At 38.8% G+C, this 17,178-nt stretch overlaps 1 protein-coding gene across 3 annotated transcripts in view; it reads right to left on the reverse strand.

The window, feature by feature from the left end:
* DCDC2 (doublecortin domain containing 2) overlaps positions 1–17,178 on the reverse strand; it is a 172,602-nt gene that overhangs the window by 117,803 nt on the left and 37,621 nt on the right. For all 3 annotated transcript variants that reach the window (XM_079776599.1, XM_079776598.1, XM_079776600.1), the window contains 2 exons: positions 757–833; positions 495–626 (listed from right to left, as the gene is read on the reverse strand). In XM_079776599.1, the coding sequence (XP_079632725.1) occupies positions 495–626; positions 757–833 (209 nt within the window). The remainder of the gene's footprint in view (positions 1–494; positions 627–756; positions 834–17,178) is intronic.

The following is a 17,178-nucleotide window of genomic DNA, read 5'->3' on the forward strand; positions in this document are numbered from 1 at the left end:
TTCACTTAAATTTCAGAACTTGAGAAAAATGCTTTTGATTGCTCAAGTTTAGGCAACATCACTTAATTATCCTCTCTTACCTGCCTCTTCTTTAAATCCACTAACAGCTCCTGATGTCTGATTCTTTATGCTAGGCAAATAGTTTGGACCATCAAAGAATCATAAGTATCTCCTGAATAAAAGGACAAGTTAACTAAGAGTCAAGAAAAAAGTTCTCAACAAAATGAATGTTGCCTAATTGCTCTAAATTAAAGGAATAAAAATAGTTAATATCTGTGCCAAGAACTGTTTTAAGCTCTGTATGTGGCTTATCTTATTCCTTAAAACAATCTATAAGGTATTATTATATACCCATTTTACAGATAAAGAAACTAAGGCATATAGAGCCTAACTGGTGAGCCAAAATTCAAATTTGGAACAAGTGACTTGAGAGCCTCCTGGGAATATTTTCACAGTTCTGAAAACCATCCACTGGCAAGATGATTTTGACATACCTGTGAACAGCCCCACTCCTCAGAGTTATTTTTTCCGTGACCATCTGTAGTACATGATCCCACTGGTTCAAGGCTTTTCTAGGAATGAGGAGGCGAGATGCTGGGCTTATGAGGTCTCCATTTGCAATCAAGCTGGACAAAAACAAAGCCCGTGAGCCATACTATTTGACAGAGTAATGCCACTATAATTATAGTGCAAACCCCAAACTAAAAGGAAACCACCAGCCAATTTCAACTTGAACTGTAAAGGCCTCCAACTTACAAGATAGTACAGGGTTCCTGAAGTGGTTTTCTAAATCGAGCTGACACGTTGATCCTGCTGTGGATTACTGGTTTTACCTTTAAAAGCAAAGAAATACAAATCACTGAGCTTATGTTAGTTGTTTCCTATTGAGGAAAAACTACAGGTTTCCAGGGAACTAGCTGAGACCTGTTATGCCAGTGTTAACATCTCGCTTTGTAAAAACACTCTGGGCTCATCCTCTATCAATATTATGTGACCTTAACAAAGCTCTCAAGAAAAATGTCTGCCCCTGATCTATACTAATGCAGACACTGTTGGGCTGTTATGAGAATTTCAGGGCAACTTTTTAAAACAGTGCTTTCTGGAAAACAACAATAAAATACTAGTAATCCTATAAAATACTGAACCCTGAAGTCTCCCTCCAGCCACACATCTGTCTTGTCCCCTCTCCTCACTTCACCTACTCGCTGAATCTAGACCCCATGCATCTTGACCTCATCCTATTCTCTTCAGACTAACTCTGTCACTTTTTCTCAAATTTGCTTCTTCCCTGTTCATCAGCTGCCATTGAGCCAATGCCCTCAGTTCCTGAACTCCTTGCATCTGGGTGGGTCTGGCCATCTTTCCATCCTCATTGCTTCTAGAATCCACGCTGCTGTTAGCGAGAACCACATGGCTCCCTGGTACCTTCTCACCAAGCGTTTGCATCAGCCAGACTCCTCCTCCTCCTAAGTCCATTACTTCTTACGTTTCCAACAGTGGATAATCCAAATCCCCACCTCTCATCTTAAACCCTAAAATCCCACCCCAAATACTCAGCAGATCATTTCCTTCCAACTGATCATTCTCAGCAGATCAAAGTTCAAGAAAAGAAGCTGAAAGGCTGCAGCCTTTCAACCTCTGTATCCTGCCCCCTCCCACCTCATCTGCACCTTTACTGCTTTTCACCTTTCTGCCTGTCTCATAAGAAGGGTCTTCATCCCTTTACAAAGCTCACCCCCACCTGGAATGTGTCCCCTGATGGCTCTATTTGTCCCATTAATTATCTAGGCCCCTCCACCGCCACGTGGGATCTTCAATTTCTCCCTTAGCCTAAGGTGACCAGATTTTAACATTGGTAAAGCGGGACACCATTGACCGGGGAGGAGGGGAGGGGGTCTTGATTAAAAATTTGGTCTATATTGTAATCACTTTTGGTTTTTTTAATAAAAGGAAATTCACTTCTTAGATCATCGTTGAATTTGCATCCTCTTTTCTTACTCATTATGTTAAAAATCTAAAAAAAATAATTTAAAATTATATTATAAATTATTATATACATACTAGTAGCCCGTTTGCACGAAGATTCGTGCAATAGACCTTCATTCACCTGGCTGCCTGCACCAGTTTTCTGCCGGCACCAGGGACCCAGGCCTTGGCTGTGGCCACCGCCTTCTGCCTTTTTCAGGGTCGGGGCTTGGCCCCGGGCGGTGGCTTTGGGCTCGGCGGCACCCAACATCCTTGCTAAGGATCGCAGGAGCCGACCCCCAGTGGTTTCCTGCTATCCGTGCAGGCTGCCCACTGGTGCCCAAGGCCGGGAAAGCCTCCGCCCCAGGCTTTCCTGGCCTTGGGCTCGCCGGACCCAGCGTCCCTGCTACCGATCACAGGAGCCAACCCCCAGTGGTTTCCTGCGATCGGTGCAGGCTCCCCGCTGGTGCCCAAGGCCCGGAAAGCCTTGGCCCCTGGGACCCCCGGGAGCAGCGGGAGGGGCCTGGCCACGCCCCCCCAGGTGGCCGATCGACCCCCGGACCCCCGGGAGGGGCGGGAGGGGTGGGAGGGACCCGGCCACGCCCCCTCGGGGTGCTGATCGCCCCAGGCACCCCCGGGAGCGGCTGAATGGGCCCAGCCACGCCCCCCCCGGGGTGCCGATGGGCCTGGCCACGCCCCCCCGGGGTGCCGATCGCCCCAGGCACCCCGGGGAGGGCGGCATGGGCCCGGCCACGCCCCCCCGGGGTGCCGATGGGCCTGGCCACGCCCCCCCGGGGTGCCGATCGCCCCAGGCACCCCGGGGAGTGGCGGTATGGGCCGGCCACGCCCCCCGGGGTTCCGATCGCCCCAGGCACCCCCAGGAGCGGCGGCATGGGCCCGGTCACGCCCCCCCCGGGTGCCGATGGGCCCGGCCACGCCCCCCGGGGTGCCGATCGCCCCAGGCACCCCCTGGAGCGGCGGCATGGGCCCGGCCACGCCCCCCCGGGTGCTAATGGGCCCAGCCACGCCCCCCCGGGGTGCCGATTGCTCCAGGCACCCCGGGGAGCGGTGGCATGGGCCCGGCCACGCCCCCCGGGGTGCCGATCGCCCCAGGCACCCCCGGGAGCGGCAGCATGGGCCCGGCCACTGGGCACCGCCATCTTGATCTTCTCAACGGCGCATATGCCACCCGGAGTCCCGCCCCCAGCCTCCTGCCGGCCCAATCGTGGGCATAGCGGAGGTGCGGTCAATTTGCATGTTTCTCTATTATAAGGTAATATTGCTTAAAAACACAGTAAGTAGGTACATAATTATATGAACATATTTTATTGTTAGTTTATAAATTAAATTAATTTGATTGTTATAAAGTAACTATATTTTAAAAATTATTTTAATTTTAATCCTATATTTCTTTCTAAATAATAACAATACTAACTTGTATTATTTTTCCTCTGAATTTGCCATAACGTAAGTCGTGTCACTTTCAAGGCCGGCGCTAGACTTTTTGCTGCCACTATAAAATATAAATAATACGAGTACTGTCTGCTAAATTCAAGAAAATTTATGTATTTATGAAATAAATAAATAAATTACTTACCTAAATTATCTGAAGAGCTGATTTGTAATGACATCACTTGTTTAACTAGCTTACTAGCACGCAGTATGATGTGTATCGTCTGAGAGACAGTTACAAAATGTTTTCGTCATTGCCAATCCCAAAAAATGCCATTGTTCATTAAGTCCAAACAATGGTGGTCGAATTCTAACAACTGATCAACAATGCGAACTTTGATAAGCAGTTCTCAATAATCAGTTCTCAACAATTATTTGTTATTATTAAAGTTTAACATTATAAAATTAACAAAAATAATATAAAACTCATATCCTGGCTAAATAGCTACATGGCCGCCGAAAACCGTATATTCCCTTCCCGTTCTCCCACCGTTCCCTAGCTTGTCATGCATTCTTTCCAAAAATCGGGACTTTTTTAAAACGCCGTGGGACACGGGACAAATTGTTAAAAATCAGGACTGTCCCGCCAAAAGCGGGACGTCTGGTCACCTTACCTTAGTCCTATCAAGCACTACCCCATCCCTATATATCCTCCTCCTCCACATTCCCACTTCCTCCTGGCCACATCCTATCTCTGATCTTCTGTTATCCAGTTTCCATCTCTACCACTGAAAGATAACGCCCAACTCGTAGGCATTGCCTATAAGAACCCCGTGGCCAACCATTGCTTGCTCAGTTTCCTCGCCTCCTACCAATACTCCTTCCATGCAGACCCCTGGTAGTACACGTTACACAAACTAACCTACTCCCTTCCATTCCCAAAGCATGCCATGCATCCACCTCTGTGCCTTTGTGCATCGTGCCCCTCTGCATACAATGCCCTCCTCATTTCTCCATTCGCTGGGCCTACCTCATTAATCACGGGCCTTCCTCTATTCATTCTCCCTTTGCTTTCTGTCTCAAACTGCTACTGCTGCTATAGTGTAGGTGACAGCACTCTTGGGGGCTTCCACTCCCCAATTTGAAAAGAAAATTTATAAGCAAAGGGAACTGATAAATAAAAACAGCTAACATTTATTGCACTAGACTTAATGGAAAGCACTGTGCTAAATTTACATGCATTATATATTATTTAATCATCAAAGCCATATCCTGAAATACAATTACTATTGCCCCATTTTACAAGTGAACAAACTAGAGCGTAATTAATTTGTCTAAAATATCGCATATAATAAGGAGCCAAGTAGTTAGTGAGCCCATATATGTGAATCTAACTATTGGTTATACACTTTACTAGTTATTTTAGAGATCAAATATTAACCCTAAATAATTTATAGTACTTTCTCCTTTTTCAAAATATGCTTTTTTGAGAGGGACAAAATGCATGAATTTTCCTGCCTCTCATTGGTGACTAAAAAAATACTTGCAATGCCTGCTAGTTGTATAATAAATGTTTGTTAAAATTTAATTAAAAGATACACTGATCTAAGGCACATGGATCAATGAAACAAAATAGAGAGCCAGGAAATAAACCCACACATATATGGTCAGTTAATTTACAATAAAGGAGCCAAGAATATATGTATAATGTGAAAAGAACAATCTTTTCATGCAAACTAAACAGCCACATACAAATGAACGAAACTGGACCCCTATATTACACCATATACAAAAATCAACTCAAAACCAATTAAAGACTTAAATATAAGACCTAAAACCATAAGTCCTGAAATAAAACATAGGGAGTGAGCTCCTTAACAAGAGATAACAAGTGTTGGTTAAGATGTGGAGAAAAGTAAACCCTTGTGCACTGTTGGTAAAAATGCAAATTGGTTCAGACACTACGGAGGTTCCTCAAAAAATTAAAAATAGAACTACCAAATGATCCAGCAATCCTACTTCTGGGTATTTATTTAAAGGTAATGGAAACAGAACATTTGAAGCGATGTCAGCACTCCACATTCATTGCAGCATTATTCACAACAGTCAAGACACAGAAACAATTTAAGTGTCTGTTGATGAAAAATGGATAAAGAAAATGTGATATTACACACACACACACACACACACACACACACACACACACACACAGTGGAATATTATTCAGCTGTGAGAAAGAAAGAAGTCCTGCTACTTGTGACAACACGGATGGACCTTGAGGGCATTATGCTAACTGAAATAAACCAGACAAAGAAAGACAAAAACTGTATGATATCACTTATATGTAGAATCTGAAAAAACAAAAGTCAAACTCATAGAAAAGGAGAGTAGAAAAGTGGTTGAGAGGGAGGGTGGGGAAATGGGGAGAGTAACCAGATATGAACGTTCAGCTAGAAGATGAATAAGGTTCAATGTAAACATGGAAGAAAAAAGATACTCCAATACAGAATAGAATGTTTTTAATTCAATCAAAATAATTTTACATTTTAAACCCAGAGACTCTTGCACTTATACCAACATTTATGGTGATGTTGACTTTTTAAAAAAAGATGTTTAATAGGGAAGGCAGGCACCTAAACAAAATTCAAATAGTAAAATGGGTCAAATGGTGAAATGCAAATGTCCTTCCTATTCCTGCTCCCCACCACCATGTTGCAACCAGAGTCAGCAATGTCCCTTCAAACATTAGTCTACACAGACATAAGCATATTATCTTATCCTTACTAATAAAAGGTTAAGTAGTCGTCACGCCCTCACGCGTGATGCCCTCATGCTGTCACAAGATGTCTGCATGCACAGTGGAGGTGTGCTTCCCGCGGCCCCACACGTGCACTGCGGAGGTGGGACCCCCGGCACCGGCCTACCTCTTTGGGGCAATCGATTATGGGGCTCCCACACTGTGAAAGGGTACAGGACAGGCTAGGGGACCCCTCCCCACCCCAAGTGCATGAATTTCATGCACCGGGCCTCTAGTGAATATATAATTTTTAAACACAACTAATATCCTGCTATATCCCTTCATCTGCACCTTCCTTTTTCACATAGCAATATACCATGGAGACTGTTCCTTAGTGGTACTTAGGGGAAGGGTTGCTTCATTCTTTATAGCAGCTGTGTATATCCCACTCTGTGGACATGCCATGGTTTATTTAACCTGTCCCTTAGTAATGGTTTCCAAACTTTTGCAGACTTTGTTTCCAAACTTTTGCTATTGCAAATAGTGCCATGATGTGTTTCCTTGGAGATACTCATTTGCACAAATATGTAAGTATGTCTGTAGAATAAACTATTAAAATTGAGAACTTGCTAAAGAAATAAGCATTTTTTGTTTAATGGGATTTATTGAAAGCTTAGTCTTGATCAATCTCAAGAGTCCCTTGATTTATTTAGTTCATACGATAGCCTAGACAATACATCCATTTATAAGGAATGCTGTTATATGGCCAGGTGTGGTTTACAATGTCTTTAGGTGACTACAAATCCCTCTTCCATCAATCAGATTGCTCACTCGTAAGGTCAGCATGTTTAACTGCATATAACTTTTACCTGTGTGAAGGACAGGCCTTTCTGACTCTGCTTGTGTTAACAGTGTCTTTCTCTTGAAATCCACTTTTTAAATATAGCTACGCTGCCTCCCTGCTCACTTGACTTAAAGCTGCTACCACATCCCTGGTTCTCTGTTGCCTTTTGCTGCTTATTATTTTTTTCCGTAACACCATCATCTGACACATAGTATATTTTATTTATTTGTTTTCTATTTTCTGGTCCCTATTGTTACTTTTTAGTTACTCTCAATAATAACTACTAAGGTACTGAGCACACACTTCATACTCAGTTGTTAATTTTTCAAAAGTCTTGCCTACCAACCTTAATTGTTCAATACCTTGCTGGATTATTGAATTCAAGATGAAGATGAATAAGTTATATAAACAAATAACTTAAAAACTTTTGAGTTGGCTAAAATATGCTACTCTTTTTTAGAGCATATGTATTTATAATATACAGAATTTAATAAATAAACATGATTTTAAAAATAATTACATAACTTTATTCTGAGTCTATACATTGTTGCTTGAATTAAAGCAAACCATTGGCTTGGACAAGGTTTTTATTCATTCATAAGACAAATACTTCCCAAATGTTCATGATTGACCAGCTGAACTGAAGCTTAATCTTAAATATATATTTATTTGAGTCATTATAGTAAAAATAATGGAAATAGTCTGTCTTCAGATACACTAATAAAATAATCTTAAGAAATAATCTAAGTAATATATCTGAATTTTAAAAAATGCAACACCACTGTATAAAATAACTGAAAATTTTTCCTTTAGAAAGAATTTTTCTACTGACATCTTAAATAATAAATAATTAAAATTTTAAGTTAAATCTACTGCATATAAGGAGCTTTCCAGAGTCCTCATCAGGGATTAAGTACTGGTCACTTGATGCTAATCTAGAGATATCAAGGGGTTAGATAAAGGGAAGCATATTAAACTAGAATGTTTTTTAAATTTTTAAATTTTCTTAGTAACCCAAATACTTTTCCTAACCCTTTGAAAATGCATTTAAAATATGAGAATAATGTTAAGTGTCAACACATCTAGTTACAGAGGATAGATGCATAGGGATGGACTAGGAGGTACTCCCACTCAGACCCCTGGGTCCCAGGAATGGCGTTAGTTGTGTAATCTGTGACCATGAAAACACATCAAGGCAAAACTCAGACTTTGGGTCCAGCAGAGCTAATACTCCTATTTGGTTTTGTCTGTTGGTGAGGGAATCACCACCAAGCAAAAGTAGGATATGCTTACAGCTGACTTCTGCCTTTAGTCTGCACTGGGCAACATTACCTTAGAAAACCCTGTTTATTGAGAAGTAGGTTAGCCTGGCGAACCAGAGAGAAAGGGTCATCCCTTGAGTATGATAGATACATGATAGATAGATAGATAGATAGATAGATAGATAGATAGATAGATAGACTGACCACAAATTTGACTAAGATGCTTGTTGGAAACATTTTTAAAGTCAAAGGTGGCAAAAGTGACTTAATTATGTTCACTCAGCTAGAATGAGGTAAGCCAGGGAGGGCTCTAGCGCAGATCTTTGGTAACAAATCTCATGTGCTTTCCAATATATCACTCTGTCTCTGGTATCTTAGACTGTATTTATGTCACAAATGGCCATTTTTAAAACAAAAATAAAAACCGACCAATGCTTCATGTGAAACTGATTAGTCTAAGTATGTAATTTACCTTAAGTTCACAAATTCCACAATATACATAGCAGGACATCATAGTGACTGTGAAAATTCAAGTTAAAATCTTCATGACTCAAAAATATGAATCTATTTGTTATAAAAAAACAAACTCAACAAAACTGAAAGTGTTGCTGTGAAAATATACATATATTTAAAATAATAAGGTCAAAATCTACAAACTGAGTAACTAGTTCCAAATTCCAGGACTAATTGCCAATTCAATACCTCCTACCTTATTTTCTTGATCTGTAAAAATAGGGATAATCCCACTAAATTAGCCCAAAGGGATGCTCCATGAACTAATTAATGAAGTGGCAATACAACCCCCTGAGGCTGTTAGGCTGCATGCTTCAGAGAATCCATCTGCCTCAAATCTCAGCACTCACCATCTCCAGAAACCCTAAGCCAAGAAAACCAAACTCAGTCTACGGACCTGAGGAAATGATGCTATTAAACGAACACCACCACAAAAGCCTAATGACACTGACTTATTGTAAAAGCTCATCATACAATTTGAAAACTCAAATCTGAATCATATATAAAAACTCAATTTTAAAGAACATATCAGGATTTTGTGACTATCCATAAGACAGACTTAAACATTAAGGAAAAAGTTAAGTACTAAAGTTATAGGCCAACCTACACATAGACACTTTGACTCTTATTCTGTGGATTTAAGAAAAGTGAGTTCTCAAAATGGTAACCTTGAGGAAAATTTTGTTACTACTCTAAAAAGATAGCATATAGCATAGAAAATAACAAAGTCCTTCACAAAATATGTAATCATTTTCTACCACTTTTTTGATAAATGAAAAGGGATAACATTTATTAAAAGACAACAGAGTAAAAAAATAACTTACCCTAGAGATAATGTAACTGATGAATACAAACTATTGTTTATTCTAAAGAGCTTCCTTAAATATGGGAGAAAGATCAGCTAAAATGCCTGATGCATGGTGATGGTATGACCCACCAGGTTGAGCATGTCCTGTGTTGATGGTATGTATCATAACTAACAATTAGAAAGTGCCTCTATCAGAGGATAGTTCATGCCAGGAACATCTCCTAGACTTCATGAAATGAAACCATTTATCATAAAGTTGCTCCAGATGCATGGACTGCAAGAGAAACTCAAAAAATGAAAAGCTACATAGCAAGAGGTGAGGACAGTAACCGAAGTTTTCCAAAGGAGGGTTGACTCACCTTCTCCTTGGATTTCTACTGATGGTGTTGCATCAAATCTTAATAATTATAAGTTTTGCCTTATCCTAATCTGCAGATTAACACAGATCTGAGACACAAAAATTACATGGTTTAACTATCATTGTCTGTCACTTTTTCATATCTCAAGAAATAAATTCTGATAATTGGTACAAAATTTAATAAATAAAATGCATCTGTTGGGCTTATGTCATTTCCATCACTAAATATGTCAGTGTTTTTCTTTCCATTTTCAAGTAAACTAAGAAGTAGTTCCACTTTTGGAGGTAGAAGGTTGTAGGTGACTACTGTTCCCAACATGACAACAAAAACTGAGAGACAAGCTAGAAACCTTAATTTTAAAAAATGCATCAAAGAGCTTAAGATGCGAAGAAGTCTGAATGAACTAAATTCCAGAAAGGGATGAACCTCTCCAAGTGAGAGGAAACCTACAGCTGCTTTAATACCCAGGGGCACAGCAGGCAGAGGAACAAACCTTCCCATAAATGGCCAGCCAGTGTGTGAGCTGGCATGACAGAGAGACCCAAGAGCAAGTCTGCACTGCCCACCAATTCTTCCCCATGAGATTGTCTTTAAGTGCACATAAGTGCTACAAAGCTAAGAGCAGGGGGAAAAGCCCCATGGTGTGGAAAGCTGGGGGTGGGACTAGGAGGGAAGGAGGGAGAGAGGCAGGGAAAGAGGGGGGGAGGGAGGAAGGAGGAAGGGAGGGAGGGAGAAAGGGAGGGAGGGAAGAAGGAAGGAAGGAGGGGGCAGAGAGAGAGAGAGAGAGAGAAAGAGAGAGAGGTCTAAGGATGTAAATAGCTTACAGTTGAAATAAAAGTAGTGATCTCTCTCTAGAATTTCACCAGTATTAAACCCAAAGCCCTGCTGGAGAGGGGGCAAGGCCTGATTCACCAACTAAATGTTTGAAACCACTGACAAAGTAAAACTAAAGCTACAATTCATTCTACTCCCAGCTCAACAATGGATTACACTGAGATCAGTTCCTCACACTAGCAGCTCAACAGAAAAAGGGGTGTAGTTTTTTTCCTGTGGGTAAACATAACCTACTTTCAATTTCTACAAATTTTATACAAAATTGTATACAAAATACCAGTATGCAATGAAACTATAAAACATGTAAATAAAGAAGACAATATGACCCATTATCAAGAGGAAAAAATACAGTCAAACTCACAAATGATTGTGATGTTGAAATTAGCAAATTAGGATTTTTAAATAGTTATTATAAATATGTTACAGAAATCAATAAAAAGGGGAGACAAATAGATGAAAGATGGAAATTTTTTTAAATATATTTTTATTTATTTCAGAAAGGAAGAGGGAGAGAGAGAGATAGAAACATCAATGATGAGAGAGAACCATCGATCAGCTGCCTCCTGCACGCCCCCTACTGGGGACTGAGCCCACAACCTGGACATGTGCCCTTGACCAGAATCGAACCTGGAACCCTTAAGTCTGAAGGCCGATGCTCTATCCACCGAGCCAAACCAGCTAGGGCAAAAGATGGGAAATTTTAGCCCAGACCTGGAAACTATAAGAAAACACACAAATGAACATTCTAGAACTAGAAAACAGTATATGTGAAATGAAGAATTCATTAGATGGGCTTAATAGCAGATTAGACACAATAGAAGAAAGGATGAGTCAACTCAAAGACAAAGATTATCCAAGGTAAAGCACAAAAAAGTAAAAACACGGTCAGTTCATCAGAGATATGTAAAACAAATGATGTAGCATGTGTAATTGAAGTCAAGGAGAGGGGAGAGAGAGAGTGAGCCAAAAGAAGTATTTACAGAGAAAATGGCCAAAAGTTTTCCAAAACTGATGAAAGGTGTCAATTAACTGATCCAAAAATTTCAGTAAGCCCTAATCAGGACAAATACAAAAAGAATCACACCTAGTCCCACTACAGTCAAACTGCAATCAGAGAAAATATGCACATTTAAGTCAAAGGAACCAACAATAAGAATTATGACTGGCTTCTCTAAGAAACAATGTAAGCCAAAACACAATATAAGAACATCTTTACTAGTAAAGTGTTGAAAGAAAAAAAATGTTAACCTGGAATTCTATACCCTGAACAAATATCTTTCCAAATGGGAGGTAAAATAAAAACATTTTTTTTCGGAGAATTTTGTTAGCAGACCCACACTACCAAAAATATGTAAAGAAATCTCTTCATATTGATGGAAAGTAATATAAAATGAATGTCTGGATCTGCACAAAAGAATGAAATACATTTAAAGAAAATATATGAGTAATTTTAAAGACTTAAAATTTTTAATCTTAAAGACTATTTTAAAGCAAAAAGAATAGTAATGACTCATGAGATTTGTAACATGTAGAAGCAAAATATTTCACAAGAATGCAAAGGTACAAATGAAGGTAAATGAAATTATACTGTAATCAAGTTCTTTGTCTTCATGAACTAGTAAAATATTTGAAAGCAAACTAAAATAAGTTAAGAACAGACACTGTGAACTCTAGAGTAGTCACTAAATAAATCACGAAGAAGCATAGCTAAAAAGCCAATAAAAAGATAAAATGAATTAATTTTTCAAACATTTCATGAATCTAAAGAAGGCAGCAAAAAAACAAAAAACAAATGTGAGCTGCAACAACACAAACAATTATAATATGGTAGACTCAAAACAAATCATGCCAGTAATTTAGTATATGTAAATAAACAAAAACTTCAATTAAAGTATAGAGATGGTCAGATTGAATAAAGAAACAATACCCAAGTATACCCTGTTTACAGAAGATACACCTTAATATAATGACATGAGTAGATTGAAACTAAAAGGATGAAAAATATTCCATGCAAATATTAATCAAGGAAATCCAGATTTTCTGATCAATGCAAGATTATAAGAGATACATAATGCCCATTTGCTCTATTAATTTTTATAACAGATTTATATTAAAGGGGTTTTAATCAAACATATGTATATTTTAAAGTTGGATATTTCTTACAAAATACATTCTATTTAATATCTGGCATACTAAAATATCTTTTTCTAGTATTATGCTCTTTTAAACTAAGGAAAATTAATTTCCAAAAATACCATTAATCTGAAATAGTATAGCTCCCAAATGTTTTGGACATATGATCTTCTATGATATGGAAGAAAGCACAAATAAGGAATGTAACTAGAAACTCCATCATAGTTCGGCAAATGTCTGAATTCCATCATTCTGTGACCATTCTCAGTTTCCTATATTAAGATCTGCTTTTCTGCACAAGCCTAAAATGTCAGTAGGGTTTCACCCAGGGTTCCATCTCTTTGTAACTTAAACAAACTCTCTCCCTGGTCAAATTTATCTAACCCAATGTTATTTATTACCAACATCATTTTGCTAATAATGATCAAATCTCTATATCTTTAGTCAGCTCTTTCTCCTGATTACCATCAAATCTCTATCTTTAGTCCAGATCTTTCTTCTGACACTAAATCTGTATAACCAACTAGATATGTCTAATACTTTTACAACTGTTAAAAGACAGTTAAGCCCAGCTGGCGTGGCTCAGTGGTTGAGTGTTGACTTATGAACCTGGAGGTCTAGGTTTGATTCCCGGTTAGGGTACATGTCCAGGTTGCAGGCTGGATCCCCAGTGTGGGGTGGGGCGTGCAAGAGGCAGCCAATCAATGATTCTCTCTCATCATTGATGTTTCTATCTCTTTCTCCCTCTCCCTTCCTCTCTGAAATCAATACAAATATATATATATATATATATATATATATTTAAAAAGATAGTTAAGACAAAGATTTGTAAAATATTTTATACCTAAGCACTCATCAATTCAGCAGTCTCTAATACAAGAATTATTTTGCATTATTAAAATTTGCATAAATCTGCAATCTAAGGCACTTGAAAAAAATCTAACACAAGACACATCATTATCCTACATCCAGACAATAATGAAGTCCAATAGCTTCTCCCTCCTCAAAATTGCTTCATCTGTCTCCTCCTCTACACACCCCATGGCCCAGGGTCAAGGTCCTTAAAAATCCTGCCATAACCTACATCCAGCATGCTCTAACCTGTATTTCTTTCCTCTTTCATCTACCTACTTCTGAATTAGCCTTCCTGAAGCACAGATGCAAACATGTGACTTCCCTGTATTAATGCCTTTGAAGGCTGCCACTGCCTTCATATAAAGTTTACATGTCTTAGAGCTGAATATTTGAGATCATATTTGAGTTGGGGCCATCCTACCACACTCGGACCTCATTTCTCAAAATTCTTCACTCAGCTGGATATAACTCTTTCCTCAGAAATTCCATAATATTTGTCTGAATATCTCATGCAACATTTCTCATAGGTATAACATATTCCCTTATAGTATCAATATTTATGAGGACCACTTCTCTTTTTTGTTATTTTAGTAAAGAGCCCCATCAATAACTAAAAGATCCATTTGTGGTGCTTTAGACATAGAATTCACTCAGTAAGTATTTTAATTAAACAAAATTAGAACCAATTTTTTGAACATATATCATGCCCAGAACTGTATCAAATATTTTCCAAATGTTACCTTGACTTTCATAATACATTTATAAATGCTATTTTCAAATAAGTTTACACTGCAAAACACATCAAAATTTATAAAATGTTTTCATTTATTGTGACATTTGTTCAACAAAATAACATTATGAGGTTAGTATTATTCCAGCTGTTTAGGTAGGAAAAGCTGAGCCTCTTTACCCCTCAAGGGCACACAATGAACAAAGAAGCAGTCACAAGAAGCCACTCCTGATTCCCAGTCCAGGGTTCATTCCTCCTGTTAATGTTGCTCGAGATAGAAACTGGCCACTAGAAGAAGTCGAAGACACATATTTGCACCCATTTAATAAGACATTTCTTGAATTATACATCAATGAAGATATGCAAACATATATATATTGGCATATCTAGACTGCCCTCTTATTCAGTGATCTCAGTGTCTTTGCAAGACTACTCAAGTTTCTCTCCCTGTGGCTAGTACCTGTCAAATAGTCTTTACATGATTATACCAGCATAATTTATGGAACCCCAATTTAATTAAAATTGAAATCATTTAAACCCCCCAAACTCCTAGAAATTCCAGAAAGGCAAGGTGGCAAAATCAGTACAGCCACTTAAATATTATGGAGAGAATATTTTTATCAACAGTATTATATAATAATAAAAAATCCCAATCACTCAAACTTCAGTGAGAACCTAGTTATAAAAGATGTCTCTAATTATAATGAACAAGCTGTTCAGAATATTCCCAGAAGGGTCCAATTAGTTTCTCTGAGCTGATGAAACTGCTCTTCTGTACCTGGGTCCCCTGCAGGTCCCCATGTTTGTTGTACCCAGTCCAGGGCCTGATTCCCTGAGGAAGGGTTAGGATTCACCTGCTAGGTGAGGATTTTCATCTCTTATTCAGAGGGTTATTTTTCTGCCAATAAAGGATACATTAGCATCAGTCTGCAGATCTGTCTTTTGAACTATTCTCTAAATTAAAATAGGAAAACAACTCAAAACAAATGTTGAATGTGGGTTCACCAATTGTAACAAATGTACCACTCTGGCAGAGGATGATGATAATGGAGGAGGCTGTGCATGTAGGGGCACATGGGAAATCTGTACCTTCCTCTCAATTTTGCTGTGAACCTAAAACTGCTTTGAAAAATAACATCCACCAAAAAATGTGACCCCCAAAATTAGATGCCCATGATAAGTAATATCTTTCTTGGAAATTCTTAAGTAGAAGCATATATTTAAATAAAATGTCCATATTGCTAAATCTTCTTCTCTTAAAAAAAATTGACCATCTATTTTCATCAATTTTGAACCATCAAATCAATTTTCCAGCATACTTCATTTTTTTAAACTATTGGCATTCTGGTTTAATTTTCTCTTAATTGTACTTTGTGGGCTGCTTTTTAAAAATCAGTTAATCCTTAGCTTAACTTTATTTACAATGGCTACTTTATCTTATAGAAAATTGAACGGGACTTGAGTCATTTTTAAGGCATTCATAAGTTAAGCCTAAATGAGCTTCCGTAATGCTATGCTAAGAGAACAATATGACCCCCATTAAGTTAAAAAATAACCCATTAACCCAGGAGAATTCTTCGGAGAAATTACAGGAACTACCACTAACCAAGCATTAAAAAATAAGTTTTTTATTTGTCTCTCTTCTTTTGTATTCCTTATTAACTCACTAGCTATGTTTACTTTTCACCATTGCCATTTTTGTTTGTTTTGTTTTCCCAAACAGGATTTGGGTTACCAAATCGCTCAGACACTTCCAACCTAGGCAATGGAATGTAAAATTTCCACTAAAAATGCAGAGCCGCTGGAAGTGTCTACATAACAACGCAAGATGAAAGTTAGCAATGTTGAGTATGCAGGGCAGTCCATGTGGGTGGAATGCAGCTTCCACCTGCATTTAAATAAGTCATTTGGTCCCCAGGACTCCCACTGAAGAATGTGCCAACTGTACACGATCTACATTCAGTCCTTCATAAATACCAAGAACACTATTAACCCAGCAACTGATAGCAAGGGAAATGCCACTAACATTTTTAGCAACTATTAGTTTTTCACCCACATTGCATTGGCTCTGTGCCCCATGCTGAGGACTCAGTACTGAAGAGGGCAGACAGGGGCCTCCACTCTCACTGAGCTTATGTGTGGGGTGGAATGTGGGCGTGAGAGACAGTAAAGGAGTAAAGGAATGAATAAGTGGCATAGCATTATTCAGGGGCACTGGACTGGGAGGCAGCTTCAAACCCTAGGAGCTCAGCCCCTCACTGAGTTACCTGAAGCAAGTCACTTCACCAATCTGTGTAGTCCTGTCTACTAAGATATAGGATGAGGGGACTGCACTTTGAGCATCTCTAAATCCCCTTCAAGTTTTCACATTCTCCAAGAATATTAAAGTGTTATTAAAATACAACCTTACAGTAAAAAAATAAATAAAAAGGTTTTAAAATTAAACTGTGAAAATTAAGACCTTGCTGATCCTAAGTGTCAAAGACTTACTAAAAGCAATTGGGATCTCTATGATTTGGAACAGAACATCATTATTTACACCAAACAGAATCTGATACACGTCTCCTCTCATAACTTATAGTAAAATTGACTAGGCTAACTAGGTTTATGATAAAAATCATTTACAAACTTCAGTTTCAACTGCTGACTAGAAACCACATAAACAACCATGCGCTTCCCAAGGCAAATATGACAGTAATTAAATTGGAACTAACAAGAGTCAATCTTTCAAAGAAGTCCTGAAGAC

This window comes from Cnephaeus nilssonii (assembly GCF_951640355.1).
Source record: "Cnephaeus nilssonii genome assembly, chromosome: 7".
Taxonomy (NCBI): Eukaryota; Metazoa; Chordata; class Mammalia; order Chiroptera; family Vespertilionidae; genus Cnephaeus; species Cnephaeus nilssonii.